This window comes from Bos javanicus, chromosome X (genome assembly GCF_032452875.1).
Source record: "Bos javanicus breed banteng chromosome X, ARS-OSU_banteng_1.0, whole genome shotgun sequence".
In the NCBI taxonomy this organism is placed as follows: Eukaryota; Metazoa; Chordata; class Mammalia; order Artiodactyla; family Bovidae; genus Bos; species Bos javanicus.
The window spans coordinates 37,395,081-37,414,273 of record NC_083897.1 but is presented as its reverse complement, the minus strand read 5'-3'; the positions used below and the strand labels follow the sequence as shown (position 1 = coordinate 37,414,273).

At 44.5% G+C, this 19,193-nt stretch overlaps 2 protein-coding genes across 4 annotated transcripts in view; one reads left to right on the top strand and one right to left on the bottom strand.

The window, feature by feature from the left end:
* F8 (coagulation factor VIII) overlaps positions 1-748 on the bottom strand; it is a 142,232-nt gene extending 141,484 nt beyond the window's left edge. For 2 of the 3 annotated variants that reach the window (XM_061408900.1, XM_061408903.1), the window contains exon 1: positions 661-746. The gene's annotated coding sequence lies outside the window, so the exon portion shown is untranslated. Of the gene's footprint in view, positions 1-660 lie in introns of all 3 variants that reach the window. The other variant, XM_061408901.1, reaches the window with a different exon arrangement.
* Positions 572-19,193, top strand: part of FUNDC2 (FUN14 domain containing 2) — a 28,777-nt gene continuing 10,155 nt past the window's right edge. Inside the window, exons 1-3 of the mRNA XM_061408910.1 lie at positions 572-773; positions 4,350-4,500; positions 15,897-15,972. Coding sequence (XP_061264894.1) covers positions 638-773; positions 4,350-4,500; positions 15,897-15,972 — 363 coding nt within the window. The 5' untranslated portion in view covers positions 572-637. The remainder of the gene's footprint in view (positions 774-4,349; positions 4,501-15,896; positions 15,973-19,193) is intronic.

The following is a 19,193-nucleotide window of genomic DNA, read 5'->3' as shown; positions in this document are numbered from 1 at the left end:
TCCGATGGTCATGGGATGCGTACCTTAACGCGCAAATATAAGAAGCTTACATTTCAGTAAGGGGCCTGTGACTTGTACACTGAAGGCTCTAGGGAGCCATGGTAGGGTTCTGAGCAAGGGAGGGTCGTGATCTCTGGCCACAGCCGTGAGGATCGGGTTTAATGGTACGATAGCAGGTGGCCTGTTCGCTGAGGGCCATTTGGGCTGAGACGGAAGCATTGGAATAACAGCAAGGTTTCTGGCAGGGCGGTGTCGCCGTGAACTAGGACGGAGTCACAACAGCTGTCGCTGTCGCTTGGGGCTGGGGCAGTGATAAGTACGTGCTCAGTGTTGACATGAACCACCACCAAGAGCCCGCCTTTGAACTTTTTCGTAAAGGAAGGAGCGAAACAGCGTTCGCGAAGGAAAGGCCGCGTAACGTTTAGCGGGGAACCGAAAGTTCCCCTGCGAGCGGGACCGGAAGTAGGGAGCCAGCGCGGCCGCAAAAGGCCTTCTGCGCACGCGCGGCCTGGCCCGCCGGGGGGCGGGGCCACTACGCTTGTAGCCCCGCCCCCGGGGCTCTGTGACGCGCCAGCGCGCCGAGAAGGGGAGGGGACAGCCCGTGCCCCGCCCGGCCTCTTCCGCCGCCGCCGTGGGAATGGAAACATCTACCCAACGTACCGGAAGCCAGCTCGCGCAGACGGCGGCGGCGCGCCACTCCGCGTCCTCCCGCGGCGAAGCCGCGCGGGTGTCATCGCGAGACGAGCTCGCCGAAATGGCCGCCGCCAGTCAAGGTAAGGGCGGGCGCGGGCCCCCGGTGGCGCCGCGAGGAGCCGCCTTCCCGGGCTCCGGAAAGGGATGGGCTCCGCTCCTCCCAGGCCAGGCCGCGCCCTCCGCCCCAAGGAACCCGCGCGGCGCAGGGGCGGGGGAGGGCGCTGGAGCTCCGGCCGGGCCCAGCCAAGGTCAGCGGCCGCGCTGGAGCCGACCTTTTCCGGGGGTTCGGCTCGGGGCAGGCTCCTCCGCCTTCCGGCCCCGCCCCGGCAGCCTGGACCCGGCAACTTTTGGTTTGTGTTCTCGGAAGCGGTCGGGAACCCAGAGACTTCAGGCGGGTCATTCTGTGTGCGGGCTGCCCCTCCTGGCGCTTTGATGGGTTTGAAAGCGGACACAGGATACGGTTCTTGGAAATCGTCTCTGTAGTCTGCATACTCAGGAGTCTCAGAAAAAGACAAAAAACAGAGTCCCTGTAATCAAATACACAGTGGACCAAGTCTTCCTGCTTCTTGTCCCACTGTGAATGCTACAGACTGTATTCAGTTCAGTACTGTCTCATAGGGCTTCCCTGGTGGCTTAGATGGTAAAGCATCTGCCTGCAATGTGGGAGACCCGGGTTCGATCCCTGGGTTGGGAAGATCCCCTGGAGAAGGAAATGGCCACCCACTCCAGTACTCTTGCCTGGAAAATTCCATGGACGGAAGAGCCTGGTGGGCTACAGTCCATGGGGTCCCAAGGAGTTGGACACGACTGAGCGACTTAACTTTCACTGTCTTACAGAGCCATCACTGAAAACTCATATGTACTTGTATGAGTTTTATAAATTTACATAAACAAGGTTACAGAAATTCTGTTTAAAACACAAGAATGGAAGGACTCAGAATTCATTCTCTCTTATTTGCCATGTTTCACTGTTATCTGTACTCTTCGGTTATGGACAGCTGTCATGTCCATGTGGTGGAGATAGCCCCACACCTCTTCCAGCTGCGCATTCAGTGCCGTCACAATTTCATGATGTCACGCCCTGGTTGTGCGCGTCCAAGACAGACACAGACACACACACACACACCAGTCTGCCCCCGCCCCAGCTCTGCGTTCAGCGCCGTCACAATTCCATGATGTCATGCCCTGGCTGTGGGTGTGCAACACACACACACACCAGTCTGCCCCCCCCAACACACACACTAGTCAGCCCCCGCCCCAGTTCCTCATTCAGTGCCTTCACAATTCAGTGATGTCATGCCCTTGCTGTGCTTGTGCAACACACACACACACACACCAGTCTGCCCCCCCCCACACACATACAGACACCAATCTGCACATGTGCACTCACACACACTAGTCTGCCCCCGCCCCAGCTCCTCATTCAGCGCTGTCACAATTCAGTGAGGTCATGCCCTTACTGTTCTGTGCAACACACACACACACCAGTCTGTACACACACACACTGATACACCCACCAGTCTACCCCCCCCCACCAGTCTGCACACACACACACACACACACACACGCACGCACGCACGGCTGCCCCCGCCCCAGCTCCTCATTCAGCGCCGTCACAATTCAGTGATGTCATGCCCTGGCTGTGCATGTGCAACACACACACCAGTCTGCCCCCACCCCAGCTCCATGTTTAGTGCCATCACAATGGCTATTCATGTGCAACACACACACCAGTGAGCCCCCCCACACACACCAGTCTCCCCCGCACACCAGTGTGCACACACACACACACACACACACCAGTCTGCCCCCTGCCCCCACCATACACACACCAGTCTGCACACACACACACACATACACACAGACCAGTCTGCCTCCCACACACACACACCAGTCTGCCCCCACACACACACACCAGTCTGCCCCCCCCATACCAGTCTGCCAACACACACACATACCCCAACCTGCACACGTACACACACACACACCAGTCTGCCTCCACCCCAGCTCCGTGTTCAGCACCGTCACAATTCAGTGATGTCATGTCCTGGCTGTGGGTGTGCACGACACACCAGCATGTCCCCACCCCATCGCGATCCTTCCATGTTTCCCAGCACACCACGGAATTGCAGTGACTCTAAGGTGTTGGTAAAGAGTCAGCCTGCAATGCGGGAGACTTGGGTTCAATATCTGGGTCAGGAAGATCCCCTGGGGAAGGAAATGGCAACCCACTCCAGTGTTCTTGCCTGGAAAATCCCATAGACAGAGAAGCCTGGTGGGCTACAGACCACGGGGTCACAAAGACTCGGACACAACTGAGTGATAAACACTTGCAAGGTGTTGGTATCCATAAGGGAGTTTCTGCAGAGCAGACTGCCCTCAATTTACTTAAAATGTGTAGCGAATAAGTTATTTGCACCTAGGAATTGTGGTGAGAAACCTTGAGGTTGACAGTAGGGATTTGTCTGTATCATACTGATGATCAATAATCCTGTAATCCTTTCTGCCCCAAATGGCAAGCAAGGCTACTGACTTCTCCACATAGCACTTGGCAGCATTTGTTTAATGACTGAGTGACTTTGGGTGAACTCAGTGTTTCTGATTTGACCCGTTTGGGCTGGAGCCCTCTCTTGAGCTAAAGGTCTTGACATTAAAACAAAACTCAAAAAAACTCTTGCTTGTTTTCAGTGACGTTCTTTGACCCAGGGAGAGCTTTTCTTCTTCAACACAGCATTAATGTGTTGTGGTTACATTGGAAGAAAAATTGTCATTTAACTACTGCTTAGGCCATACAGGGCTTCCCAGGGGGCTCAGTGGTAAAGAATCTGCTTGCCAACGCAGGAGATGCAGGTTCGATCCCTGGGTGGAAGGAAATGGCAACCCATTCCAGTATTCTGGCCTGGGAAATCCCATGGGACAGAAGAGCTTAGCGTGCTACAGTCCATGGTGTCACAAAGAGTCAGACAGGACTGAGCAACTGAACGAGAGCAGGCCCTAGAAAATCCAGTTCCTTAAACACCCATAGTTTGGTTTTGCTAAATTGGAATCTGTGGTCAGCCTTGAATTAATTCTTCAATTATATTTTGGGCATTGTGTCAAGTAAGGATTGACCTTTTGTTTTCATTAGTACAGATACCTAGTTTCACACAATGTGTTGAAAACTTTCCCTAGTAAATAACTTTTGTGCCATGACACTGACAATCAAATGACTATATGTGTAGATCTACTTCTAGATTCTGGGTTCTCATCCATTGGTAGATTTTTCTGTGCTTATGTCAGTTCTGCACTGGTAAATAGATTAGTTGTATAACTCTTGAAATTAGTTACCTCTGTGTTACTGTAATTTTGTAAGAATTCTCCTACCAGTTTTTCCTGGGTCCTTTGGGGGTTTTTCAGCTTGAGAGGAGAAACTGGAGTACTCATTCTAAATTGTGGAGATTTTTTCCCCCTCTAAGATATTTGTTGATTTTTGTCTGATTTTCAAAAGTTGCTGGTCAGAATTTCCGAGTGAATTTGCTATTTAAAACAGATAAATATTTGGAGGTTCTTATTACAACTGTCTCTGTTTCCTTAAATGTCTCTTAATCTAGGGTAGGAATGTTAGTGATTTATTGTGACAGTAACTGTTTTCTTAACCAGTATCTTAATTCTTGTAGGAAACTTTGAGGGAAAGTTTGAGTCACTGGACCTTGCAGAACTTGCTAAAAAGCAGCCATGGTGGCGCACGCTCTTTGGGCAGGAATCTGGGCCTTCAGCCGAAAAGTATAGTGTGGCAACCCAGCTGTTAATTGGAGGTGTCACTGGATGGTAAGTGATGGAAATGATGTCCAGTGTCTGTTTTTGGCACAATGCAGTGTTTTGGTCATATAAACCATCTCCTGTAACCAATGAAAATACTTTAACTTTTGTGAAATTGATCAGTGTTTTGGTCATAGAAACCATCTCCTTTAACCAATGCAAACACATTGACTTTTGTGAAATTGATCAATGTTTTGGTCATAGAAACCATCTCCTGTAACCAATGAAAACACATTGACTTTTGTGAAATTGATCACCTCACGTGTCATATACATCTACACATAATGGTCAAGTGCTATTTAATGGTTACACATGGTATTCACTACTTGCCAGGTGCAATTTTAAGGATATAGATCCCGCATTTCCTGCTCACAACAACTCTGAAATGGGTATTGCTATGATCTGTCGTCATTTCATAGAAACTAAGGCTTAGAAAGCGGGCCTCCCTGAAAGCTCAGTTGGTAAAGAATCCGCCTGCAATGCAGGAGACCCCAGTTCGATTCCTGGGTCGGGAAGATCCCCTGGAGAAGGGATAAGCTACCCACTCCAGTGTGCTTGGGCTTCCCTGGTGGCTCAACTGGGAAAGAATCTGCCTGCAATGTGGGAGACCTGGGTTGGGAAGATCCCCTGGAGAAGGGAAAGGCTACCTACTCCAGTATTCTGGCCTGGAGAATTCCATGGACTGTATAGTTCATGGGGTAGCAAAGAGATGGACACAACTGAGTGACTTTCATTTCACAAGACCTGAAAAGGTGTACTTGTCCAGAACAACATAGTTAGTGCTTTGAATCACTATAGATCACTTGGCATCTTCTAGAATCATATGTGAATGGAATTATGCAGTGTGTATTCTTTTTTTTTAAAATCTGGCCTCCTTCACTGAGCATACTAATTTTGAGGTTCAGCTGTGCTGTTATGTGTATCATGAGTTCATTCCCTTTTATTATTTTTTTTATATTTGTTTTTTTATTGTATATATATTTTTATTTTCTTTTAAAAAATATATATATATATTTTATTTTAATTGGAGGCTAATTACTTTACAATATTGTATTGGTTTTGCCATACATCAACATGAATCCACCACGGGTGTACACGTGTTCCCAATCTTGAACCCCCTCCCACCTCCCTCCCCATACCATCCCTCTGGGTCATCCCAGTGCACCAGCCCCAAGCATCCTGTATCCTGCATCAAACCTGGACTGGCGATTCATTTCTTATATGGTATTATACATGTTTCAATGCCATTCTCCCAAATCATCCCCCTGCCCACAGAGTCCAAAAGACGGTTCTATACATCTGTGTCTCTTTTGCTGTCTCGCATACAGGGTTATCGTTACCATCTTTCTAAATTCCATATGTATGCATTAGTATACAGTATTGATGTTTTTCTTTCTGGCTTACTTCACTCTGTATAATAGGCTCCAGTTTCATCCACCTCATTAGAACTGATTCAAATATATTCTTTTTAATGGCTGAGTAATACTCCACTGAGTGTATGTACCACAGCTTTCTTTATCCATTCATCTCCTGATGGACATCTAGGTTGCTTCCGTGTCCTGGCTATTATAAACAGTGCTGCGATGAACATTGGGGTACATGTTTCTCTTTCAATTCTGGTTTCCTCGGTGTGTATGCCCAGCAGTGGGATTGCTGCGTCATAAGGCAGTTCTATTTCCAGTTTTTTAAGGAATCTCCACGCTGTTCTCCATAGTGACTGTACTAGTTTGCATTCCCACCAACAGTGTAAGAGGGTCCCCTTTTCTCCACATCCTCTCCAGCATTTATTGCTTGTAGACTTTTGGATCACAGCCATTCTGAATGGCATGAAATGGTACCTCATAGTGGTTTTGATTTGCGTTTCTCTGATAATGAGTGATGTTGAGCATCTTTTCATGTGTTTGTTAGCCATCTGTATGTCTTCTTTGGAGAAATGTCTGTTTAGTTCTTTGGCCCATTTTTTGATTGGGTCATTTATTTTTCTGGAATTGAGCTGCAGGAGTTGCTTGTATATTTTTGAGATTAGTTGTTTGTCAGTTGCTTCATTTGCTATTATTTTCTCCCATTCTGAAGGCTTTTTCACCTTGCTTGTAGTTTTTTTTGTTGTGCAGAAGCTTTTAATTTTAATTAGGTCCCATTTGTTTATTTTTGCTTTTATTTCCAATATTCTGGGAGGTGGGTCATAGAGGATCCTGCTGTGGTTTATGTCGGAGAGTGTTTTGCCTATGTTCTCCTCTAAGAGGTTTATAGTTTCTGGTCTTACGTTTAGATCTTTAATCCATTTTGAGTTTATTCCCTTTTATTGCTGAGTATTAGTCCACTGTATGGATAAAATAGTTCGTCCAGTCCCCTTGATGATACTGGTTTGTTTGCATTTTGGTGCTAAAACTGCTGTTCACGTTTGTGTACCCATCTTTATATGATTATATGCTTCCATTTCTTGTGGGTAAATACCTCGAAAAAGTATGGTTGAGTCATAGTAGGTGAATGTCTTAACTTTTTAAGACTCTGTCAAGCAGTTTTCTAAAGTACCATCTTACGTCTCCCCCAGCAGTGTATTAGAGTTCCAGTTTCTCTACATCCTAACACTTGGCATAATATCTTTTTTGTTAAGTGTAGTTGACTTACAATATTGTGTTACTTTCATATACACAGTGTAGTGATTGAGTATTTCTGCTGGTTAAATGCCATTCTTACAAGATAATGTAAGAATTCTGACAAGATAATGGCTCTGTTTTCCCTGTGCTGTACAATATATCCTGGTTGCTTATCTAGTTGATACATGGTAGTTCTAATCCCCTAGCCCCATCTTGCCCCTTCCCACTTTCTTCTGCCACTGGTAAACACTGGTTTGTTCTCTATGTCTTTCAGTCTATTTCTGGCATAATGTGTTATTGACTACAACCATCCTAGTGGCTGTGAAGTGATATCTCACTGTAGTTTTAATTTACATTTTTCTGGTGAATAATGATACTGAAAATTTTTTTCATGGGCTTGTTTTTTACTATCCATCTATTTTTGGTGAGGTATGTTTAGATATTTTCTACATATTTTTATTGGGGAGTTTGTTTTTTCTCACTACTGGGTGGTGAGATTTCTTTATATTCTGGATACATGTATATGCAAATACATGATTTGCAAATATATTCTTCTATTTTGTAGCTTTTTATTATTTTGACAGTGTCTTTCAAAAAACAGAAGGTCTTAATCTTGAAATACCACTTATCAACTCTTTATTTTATAGCTGTGGCTTTTGGTGTCATGTCTGAGAATATTTACCTAATCCAGGGTCACCAAAAGTTTCTTCTGTATTTTCTTCTATATGATATATAGGTTTAGATTTTTCATTTAGTTCCGTGATCTGATTTGATTAACTTTTGTATATGTTGCTGTGAATCACTGTTCATCACTTACATTATAGAAATGCAATTGTATATTGATCGAGCACACTGCAGCCTTGACAGAGTCACTAGTTTGAAGAGTTGGGGGTCCCCAAGACTACTCTCATGTGTGACAATTGCCTTGGAGGATCCACAGAACTCACTGAGAGCTGGTATATTCATGGTTATGATTTTTTACCACAAATGGATAGAGATTAAAATCAACCAAGGGAAGAGCCACATGGGGCAGGGTTCAGGAAAGTGGAGTCTGTATGTTTAAAACAGGTTTCTTGTAGACAGCATGTAGGTGGGTCTTCCTTTTTTCATTCCACTTTGACAATCTGTTCATTTTAGAGTGCTTAGATGGTTTCTGGAGAAGGAAATGGCAACCCACTCCAGTATACTTGCCTGAAGAATCCCATGGACAGAGGAGCCCGGTGAGCTACAGTCCATGGGAAGTGACTAACACACAGGCTGTTTACATGTAAGTTTATTTTCCTTATTATCAGGTTTAAATTTATTATCATGGTATTCTTTTCTTTTGGATCAGGTATGTGTGTGTAATAAACATAGGGATACTGTGTATACTGGAGAAGGCAATGACACCCCACTCCAGTACTCTTGCCTGGAAAATCCCATGGACGGAGGAGCCTGGTAGGCTGCAGTCCATGGGGTCGCTAAGAGTCGGACACGACTAAGCGGCTTCACTTTCACTTTCACTTCACTACTGTGTATATGCATATATATATATATATATTTTTTTTTTAATTAAGGTGAAATTCACCCAAAAGAAAACTGACCTTTTAGAGTGTACAGTTCAGTGACATTTAGTCCATTTACAGCTTTGTGTAACCATGGCCTCTTTCTAGGTTCAAAATAAATCAAATCATACACTCTGTGACCTTCTGTGTCTGGCTTTCCCTGAGAGCATGTTTTTGATGTTCATTCATGTTGCAGTGTGCATTGGGACTGCTTTCCTTGTTACAGCTACATCTCACCAACACTATTTTGTCAAGTAAAAAATTATTATAGCCATCTTAGTGGGCGTGATCTGGGTCTGACATGGTGACTACTGATGTTGAGCATCTTTGATGTGTGTGTTGGCCATCTCTGCCTCTGATCTGAAAAAATGGAGTTGTTTTGTCTTTCTGTTCTTCAGTTGTAAGAATTCTTTGCTTGGGATATTTGACTCTTGCCAGGGCTGCAGTCCATGGGGTCGTTAAGGGTTGGACGTGACTGAGCGACTTCACTTTCACGCATTGAAGAAGGAAATGGCAACCCACTCCAGTGTTCTTGCCTGGAGAATCCCAGGGACGGGGGAGCCTGGTGGGCTGTCGTCTATGGGGTCGGACAGAGTCAGACACAACTGAAGCGACTTAGCAGCAGCAGCAGATCTGAATGAAAACATTTTATTCTATTAAGTTGTCTTTCTAGTTTCTGGATAAAGTCCTTTCTAGAAAATTTGATTTATTGAATTGGCTGTACTGGATCTCTGTTGCTGTGTGTGGGCTTTCTCTAGTTGCAGTTCCCAGGCTCTGGGCATAGAGGCTTGGTTGCCTTGTGGCATCTGGAATCTTCCTGGATCAGGGATTGAACCCGTGTTGCCTGCATTGGACATTCACAACGGGACCTCCAAGGAAGTGCCATAATGTCCTTTAATGGACAGAATTTTTAGTTTTGATGAAGTCCAGTTTTCTTTGTGCTTAGTTGTTCTGCTGCTGCTGAGTCACATGAAAAGTTAAACTGAAAGTGGCTCAGTTGCATCCGACTCTTTGTGACCCCAGGGACTTATAGTCCCTGGAATTCTCCAGGCCAGAATACTGGAGTGCGTAGCCTTTCTCTTCTCTAGGGGATCTTCCCAACCCAGGGATCGAACCCAGGTGTCCCACATCGCAGGCAGATTCATTATCAGATGAGCCACCAGGGAAGCCCGTAATTCTGTTTATGTCCTTTCTTGGTTTATTAGCTATGTCTCTTCATTGTGTGATTTTCGTGGTTGCATTAGGGTTTATAGGATGTATCTTTTATTTATCAGAGTCTGTCATCAAGATAAATACCAGTTCACATAGACTGGTGCTCTTATAACAGTATACTTCCATTTAACTCCTTTACCCTTGATTTTCATTGTCATACATTTAACATGTATGTGTTATTAATCCATAATACATTCTTATTATTTTTCATTGAATATTTAATTCTTATATTTTAAACAGGAGCCTGGCAGGGTCTCTGAGGTTGCAGGAGTTGGACACGACTTGCGGCTAAACCACCACATATTTTTAAATAATGAAAATGAAACCTTTCAATTTACTTTCACAGTTTCTTTTACTCATCATGCTTTTGTGTGTATCTGCATTTCTAGCTGGTATCATTTTCCTCTGCCTGAAAGATTTCTTTTTAGTATTCTTTGTTCTTTGGGTCTGCTAGTGATGATTTCTTTTTCAGATTTTGTGTATCTAAGAAAGGTCTTCATCTTTGTTTTTCGCAAGATATTTTTACTGTATTCAGACTATTTTCCTCATTATTTATTCAAATATTTTTCTATCCTTCAACAATTCCCAATAAGACAGATATTACACTGCTTGAAATTTTCCTGTGATTCCCTGACACTTAGGTTTTTAAAAAGTTTTTATTTTGAGATAACTATAGCTTCACGGCAGAGAAGGCAATGGCACCCCACTCCAGTACTCTTGCCTGGAAAATCCCATGGATGGAGGAGCCTGGTAGGCTGCAGTCCATGGAGTCGCTAAGAGTCGGACACAACTGAGCGACTTCGCTTTCACTTTTCACTTTCATGCATTGGAGAAGGAAATGGCAACCCGCTCCAGTGTTCTTGTCTGGAGAATCCCAGGGACGGGGAAGCCTGATGGGCTGCCGTCTATGGGGTCGCACAGAGTCGGACACGACTGAAGCGACTTAGCAGCAGCAGCAGCATAGCTTCACGGGTGCTTGTTAAAAATAACCCAGAGAGAGCCCATCCTCCAGCTTTCCCCAATGTATAACTGTAATTCAGTATTACGGGCATGTTCATGTATTTTTCTGTTTCATTTTGATTGTGTTTATTGCTGTGTCATGTTTACTGATCTTTTTTCTACGTTGATCTAAACAGCAATTTGATCAAGCATAGTGTTCATCTCAGACACTATAGTTTTCACCTCTAGAAGTTTGATTTTCATCTTGGCAAAATATGTTCCTTGTCTCTACCTATTATATACAGCCTTTGCTCTAGCTTCTTGAACACATGAAATACAGTCAGAGTAACTGCTGTTTTTGTCCGTGTTGTATCTTTGGTGCCACTTCTAGGTTGCTTTCAGCTGATTTATTTTTTCCTTCATTATGGGCTTTTTTTCCTACTCTGCACGCCTGGTAATTTAATTAAGATAGCAGTATTGTGCATTTTACCTTACTGGGTGCTGGATATCTTTTTTATTCCTCATATAATTGATTCTGGCTCTGGGGCACATTGACAGACTGCTGTACCAAATTCCACATGTGCCCTATACTTTATTCTCTAGAGCTAATTTTAAAGATGAAAAGGGCCTCCCTTGGTGGGCCAGTGGCTCAGACTTTGTGATCCCTGGTCAGGCGAGTACATCCCATGTGGAGCAACTGAGTTCACATGCCATGACTCACATGTTGCAGCGAAGGCCAAATGCAGAAATAAATACACGCCACTGCGGTCTGCATCATCATTCGGGGAAGAATCCTGTCCCGTTTCCGATGCGAGTCCTCTAGGCTTGAACACAGTTATGTTTTTCTTCCCTCCATCACATGGCCTTAGTGCAGACCCCCAGCATGTCTCCTCCGTTTTTCTGATCCATTCTCCACCATGTTGCCAGAGTTCTCTGAGAAATGCAGGGATAATAGCCAGGACATAGAAGCAACCTAGATGTCCATCAACAGACGAATGGATAAGAAAGCTGTGGTACATATACACAATGGAATATTCAGTTCAATTCAGTCGCTCAGTCGTGTCCGACTCTTTGCAACTCCATGAATCCCAGCACGCCAGGCCTTCCTGTCCATCACCAACTCCCGGAATTTATTCAAACTCCTGCCCGTTGATTTGGTGATGCAATCCAGCCATCTCATCCTCTGTTGTCCCTTTCCCCTCTTGCTGCCAATCCCTCCCAGCATCAGGGTCTTTTCCAATGAGTCAACTCTTCACATGAAGTGGCCAAAGTATTGGAGTTTCAGCTTCAGCATCAGTCCTTCCAATGAATACCCAGGACTGAACTCCTTTAGAAGTGATTGGTTGGGTTTCTTTGCAGTCAAAGGGACTCTCAAGAGTCTTCTCCAACACCCCAGTTCAAAAACATCAATTCTTTGGCGCTCAGCTTTCTTCACAGTCTAACTCTCACATCCATACTTGACCACAGGAAAAACCATAGCCTTGACTAGACGGACCTTTGTTGGCAAAGTAATGTCTCTGCTTTTGAATATGCTATCTAGATTGGTCATAACTTTCCTTCCAAGGAGTAAGCGTCTTAATTTCATGGCTGTAGTCACCATCTGCAGTGATTTTGGAGCCCCCCAAAATAAAGCCTAACACTGTTTCCACTGTTTCCCCATCTATTTCCCATGAAGTGATAGGACCAGATGCCATGATCTTCGTTTTTGAATGTTGAGCTTTAAGCCAACTTTTTCACTCTCCTCTTTCACTTTCATCAAGAGGCTTTTTAGTTCCTCTTCACTTTCTGCCATAAGGGTGGTGTCATCTGCATATCTGAGGTTATTGATATTTCTCCTGGCAATCTTGATTCTAGCTTGTGCTTCATCCAGCCCAGCGTTTCTCATGATGTACTCTGCATATAAGTTAAATAAGCAGGGTGACAATATACAGGCTTGACGTACTCCTTTTTCTATTTGGAACCAGTCTGTTGTTCCATGTCCAGTTCTAACTGTTGCTTTCTGACCTGCATACAGATTTCTCAAGACGCAGGTCAGGTGGTCTGGCATTCCCATCTCTTTCAGAATTTTCCACAGTTTATTGTGATCCACACAGTCAAAGGCTTTGGTGTAGTCAATAAAGAAGAAATAGATGTTTTTCTGGAACTCTCTTGCTTTTTCGATGATCCAGCAGATGTTGGCAATTTGATCTCTGGTTCCTCTGCCTTTTCTAAAACCAGCTTGAACATGTGGAAATTCATGGTTCACGTATTGCTGAAGCCTGGCTTGGAGAATTTTAAGCATTACTTTACTAGCGTGTGAGATGAGTTCAATTGTGCAGTAGTTTCAGCATTCTTTGGCATTGCCTTTCTCTGGGATTAGAATGAAAACTGACCTTTTCTAGTCCTGTGGCCACTGCTGAGTTTTCCAAATTTGCTGACATATTGAATGCAGGACTTTCACAGCATCATCTTTTAGAATTTGAAATAGCCCAACTGAAATTCCATCACCTCCACTAGCTTTGTTCTTAGTGATGCTTTCTAAGGTCCACTTGACTTCACATTCCAGGATGTCTGGCTCTATGTGAGTGATTACATCATCGTGTTTATCTGGGTCGTGAAGATCTGTTTTGTACAGTTCTTCTGTGTATTCTTGCCACCTCTTCTTAATATCTTCTGCTTCTATTAGGTCCATACCATTTCTGTCCTTTATCGAGCCCATCTTTGATGAAATGTTCCCTTGGTATCTCTAAATTTCTTGAAGAGATCTCTAGTCTTTCCCATTCTGTTGTTTTCCTCTATTTCTTTGCGTTGATCCCTGAGGAAGGCTTTCTTATCTCTCCTTGCTATTCCTTGGAACTCTTCATTCAGATGCTTATATCTTTCCTTTTCTCCTTTGCTTTTCACTTCTCTTCTTTTCACAGCTATTTGGAAGGCCTCCCCAGACAGCCATTTTGCTTTTTGGCATTTCTTTTTCCTGGGGATGGTCTTGATCCCTGTCTCCTGTACAATGTCACGAACCTCCGTCCATAGTTCATCAGGCACTCTGTCTATCAGATCTAGTCCCTTAAATCTATTTCTCACTTCCACTGTATAATCATAAGGCATTTGATTTAGGTCATACCTTAATGGTATAGTGGTTTTTCCTACTTTCTTCAATTTAAGTCTGAGTTTGGCAATAAGGAGCTCATGATCTGAGCCACAGTCAGCTCCCGGTCTTGTTTTTGCTGACTGTGTAGAGCTTATCCATCTTTGGCTGCAAAGAATATAATCAATCTGATTTCTGTGTTGACCATCTGGTGATGTCCATGTGTAGAGTCTTCTCTTGTGTTGTTGGAAGAGGGTATTTGCTATGACCAGTGCATTTTCTTGGCAAAACTCTATTAGTCTTTGCCCTGCTTCATTCCATATTCCAAGGCCAAATTTTCCTGTTACTCCAGGTGTTTCTTGACTTCCTACTTTTGCATTCCAGTCCCCTATAATGAAGAGCACATCTTTTTTGGGTGTTAGTTCTAAAAGGTCTTGTAGGTCTTTATAGAACCGTTCAACTTCAGCTTCTTCAGTGTTACTGGTTGGGGCATAGGCTTGGATTACTGTGATATTGAATGGTTTGTCTTGGAAATGAACAGAGATCATTCTGTCATTTTTGAGATTGCATCCAAGTACTGCATTTCAGACTCTCTTGTTGACCATGATGGCTACTCCATTTCTCCTAAGGGATTCTTGCCCACAGTAGTAGATATAGTAGTAGGTATAATGGTCATCTGAGTTTAATTCACCCATTCCAGTCCATTTTAGTTCACTGATTCCTAGAATGTCAACATTCACTCTTCCCATCTCCTGTTTGACCGCTTCCAATTTGCCTTGATTCATGGACCTAACATTCCAGGTTCCTATACAATATTGCTCTTTATAGCATCGGACCTTGCTTCTATCACCAGTCACATCCACAACTGGGTATTGTTTTTGCTTTGGCTCCATCCCTTCATTCTTTCTGGAGTTATTTCTCCACTGATCTCCAGTAGCATATTGGGCACCTACCGACCTGGGGAGTTCCTCTTTCAGTATCCTATCATTTTGCCTTTTCATACTGTTCATGGGGTTCTCAAGGCAAGAATACTGAAGTGGTTTGCCATTCCCTTCTCCAGTGGACCACATTCTGTCAGACCTTTCCACCATGACCCATCCGTCTTGGGTGGCCTCACATAGCATGGCTTAGTTTCATTGAGTTAGACAAGGCTGTGGTCCATGTGATCAGACTGGCTAGTTTTCTGTGATTATGGTTTCAGTGTGTCTGCCCTCTGATGGCCTCTCACAACACCTACTGTCTTACTTGGGTTTCTCTTAGCTTGGACGTGGGGTATCTCCTTACCTTGGACGAGTGGTATCTCCTCACGGCTGCCCCTCTTTACCTTGAACGTGGAGTAGCTCCTCTCGGCCCTACTGCACCTCAGCCATTAAAAAGAATACATTTGAGTCAGTTCTAATGAGGTGGATGAAAGTGGAGCCTATTATACAGAGTGAAGTAAGTCAGAAAGAAAAACACCAGTACAGTATATTAACGCATATATATAGAATTTAGAAAGATGGTAAGGATGACTCTATATGCGAGACAGTGAAAGAGACAGATGTAAAGAACAGTCTTTTGGACTCTGTGGGAGAAGGCGAGGGTGGGATGATTTGAGAGAATAGCATTGAAACATGTATATTATCATACGTGAAATAGATCGCCAGTCCAGGTTTGATGCATGAGACAGGGTGCTCAGGGCTGGTGCACTGGGATGACCCAGAGGGATGGGATGGGGAGGGAGGTGGGAGGGAGGTTCAGAATGGGCAACAGATGTACACCCATGGCTGATTCATGTAAATGTATGGCAAAAAACACTACAATATTGTAAAGTAATTAGCCTCCAATTAAAATAGAAAGGTATTTTCTCAAGACCACAGAATTAAGTAGGTAGAGCCAATATCTCAATCTGAGTCTTTCTGAGTCTCTACCGTTTCCTCCCTCTGGAGGGGACTGGCTGTATGTCCTATGCAGCAGGAAGTTGGCTGGATCGTCCCAAGGTAAGACGTAAATGTTGTCAGAAGTCCACATGTGTGCTTCTCTGACAGCTGGTCCCGTTGCTTTTTGTAGGTGCACGGGTTTCATATTCCAGAAGGTTGGAAAACTGGCTGCAACGGCTGTGGGAGGTGGATTTTTTCTGCTTCAGGTCTGTACGGGAAATGTTCCTGGATGCTTGGCTGTTCCCCTTGCCCATTTGGAATGTAGCCGGGGGAGGTGTAATCTAGCCCTGGCTCTGTGACACTGAATGGTTTCATGTACTTTTTGAAAGGCTGATGACTTTTTGAATCAAACTTCATCAAGTATCATGAGATGGATTCTTTTGTCATTTATAACATGGGAACATGAGTATGTATTCCTTATCATCTCTCCCTTCCAGGGTTTTTAAGACTGCTTGAAAGATGAAGCAGGTGTGGTTTCAAAAATCCCCAGTGTGATGCAAGCGCCCTATGATCTGACTTATTCTTAGACACTAAGCTGGTGAGACATGAGGGCTAAATGACCCTACGGTCAGATGGTCTGTGCTGTGCCTTGGCCTGGAGTTTGTATTTGAATAACTGCCTGCTGGTTCCCTGAGGCCACCCCTGTTTACTTGGTTTGCAAACCTGACTCCACATTGGAATCACCTGGGCGTTTGACACAACACCGAGGCTTGGGGTCTGGCCTGCCCACCTCCATCTGATTTCAGAGCTTGTGGGCTTCCTTGGTGGCTCAGCTGGTAAAGAATCTGCCTGCAGTGCGGCAGACCTGGGTTCAGTTCCTGGGTCGGGAAGATCTCCTGGAGTAGGGCAGGGCAACCCACTCCAGTGTTCTGGCCTGGAGAATCCCCGTGGACAGAGGAGCCTGGTGGGCCACAGTCCATGGGGTTGCAAAGAGTCGGATGGGACTGAGCGACTCAGCCCAGCACCAACATACTGGTCTGTTGGAATATTTTCCAGCTTCTGAGGTGCAGCTGAGCTGGCGAATGCCTGCTCTGTAGGAGCCATAGTTCGTAGACTTGTGCTGGGGTCCCATTTTAGCAGGGTAGTCCCACGTGAGATTCACAATTTGAGTGACTTTTCCCGATGGGTTGGGGTGCACCAGGGATTCAGCTGTCATTGTCCTGGTGTCGAAAGGTGTGAGAGGAAGGAAGGCTGATGACAACCCAGAAGGAAACAGGAAGGAGTGAGCAGGGGCTTGTCATTATCTTCCTGGGTGATCATGGACTGTGTGGCAGGTGGGACACAGGGGTCTGTCACCAGGGTAGTCACAGTGTTGGGAGAACAGGGCTTGTCATTTGACATAAGGATCCAGTTTTCTCTCTTGTCTCTGGATGACTATCCTAGCTGCCTTTAGCGAATGTCTTCCTTTATTTGTACCACTGCCTCTATCATACGTGCAGATTCATCTATGGGTGGATTGGACTCTGTCTGCTTTGCTAGTCCTTGATAGTTGGCAAGACAGGTTCCTGCACGTATTCTTCAGGGTCATTGTGGCGGCCTCTGTACCTTCACTTCTCCCATTTAAATGTTAGGACAGTTTCCTTGGTGTGTATGCCCAGAAGTGGGATTGCTGGGTCATATGGCAGTTCTCGTGTACCCCAGTGTTCATTGCAGCACTGTTTATAATAGCCAGGATATGGAAGCAACCTAGATGTCCATCAGCAGACGAATGGATAAAGAAAGCTGTGGTACATACACTCAGTGGAGTATTACTCAGCCATTAAAAAGAATACATTTGAATCAGTTCTAATGAGGTGGGTGAAACTGGAGCCTATTATACCGAGTGAAGTAAGCCAGAAAGAAAAACACCAATACAGTATACTAATGCATATATATGGAATTTAGAAAGATGGAAATGATAACCCTGTATGCGAGACAGCAAAAGAGACACAGATGTATAGAACAGTCTTTTGGACTCTGTGGGAGAGGGAGAGGGTGGGATGATTTGGGAGAAAGGCATTGAAACATGTATAATATCATATGTGAAACGAATCACCAGTCTAGGTCTGATGCATGATAAAGGATGCTTGGGGCTGGTGCACTGAGATGACCCAGAGGGATGGGATGGGGAGGAAGGTGGGAGGGGGTTCAGGATGGGGAACACATGTACACCTGTGGCAGATTCATATGGTAAAACCAATACAATATTGTAAAGTAAATAAAAAATTTAAAAAATATATTAAAAGAATTAAATGTCACAGGCTTGTGAATTCCTTTCAGAGATTTTGTTTCCTTTTTGATTGGAATTGCATGGGAACCATATAGATAAATTGGGGGAGAATTAAAATCCTTTATGAGACTGCATCATCTAGCTGTGAACACCTACTGTCTCTCCATTTCTTTTGGTCTTCTGTAGCGTCTTTGCCTAGAATTTTATTTTTTCCATATAAATCTTGTCCATCTGTGGCTCAGTTTTATTCCTTATAAGAGCTTGCCTTGCTCTTATGCCTTTCCTCAGCCACTCACCCTTAGTCCTAAAGCTCTCTCGATTGGACTCAGTGATACAACTCCTGATGTGATACAACATCATCTTAGGTGTTTATCTGCTGTCCAGAGCTCATTTTTGGTGAAGTATCTATTCAGGTCTTTTGCCTGTTTTTTGATTGTGTTTTCTGTTTCTGTTATTATTCTGGCCTATTACTCTCTGTGTCCATCTCTTCTGTGTATCTTCTCCAATATCCCACTGTCTTGATTGCTGTGAAATCAGGTAGTGTGATTTGGCTGTTCTAATTTCTTTGTCTTCTCATACAGATTGAGAAGCAGCTTGTTTAGAAAAAGCTCTAAAACAGCTTGCTGGGGTTGGGTTTGCAGTAACTCTGGCCTAATCTGGGGCTTCCCTGGTAGCTCAGTTGGCAGAGAATCCACCTGCAATGCGGGAGACCTGGGTTTGATCCCTGGGTCGGGAAGATCCCCTGGAGAAGGGAATGACACCCACTCCAGTATTCTGGCCTGGAGAATTCCATGGACTTTATGAGGTCATAAAAGTAGGACATGACTGAGCGACTTTGACTTTCTTTCACTGGCCTGATCACTTCTATTTTGAGTCTTCCATTCTGTGTACATGGCCTGCCCCTCCATTTATCTTGGTCGTCTTTGAGTTCTTTCTTCAACATTTTGTCGTTTTCAGCATAGAGATATCCTGTATGATTTTTGTGTAGATTTGCACCTGCTGCTGCTGCTAAGTCGCTTCAGTCGTGTCCGACTCTGTGCGACCCCATAGACAGCAGCCCACCAGGCTCCCCGTCCCTGGGATTCTCCAGGCAAGAACACTGGAGTGGGTTGCCATTTTCTTCTCCAATGCATGAAAGTGAAAAGTGAAAGTGAAGTCGCTCAGTCATGTCTGACTCCTAGCGACTCCATGGACTGCAGCCTATCAGGCTCCTCCTTC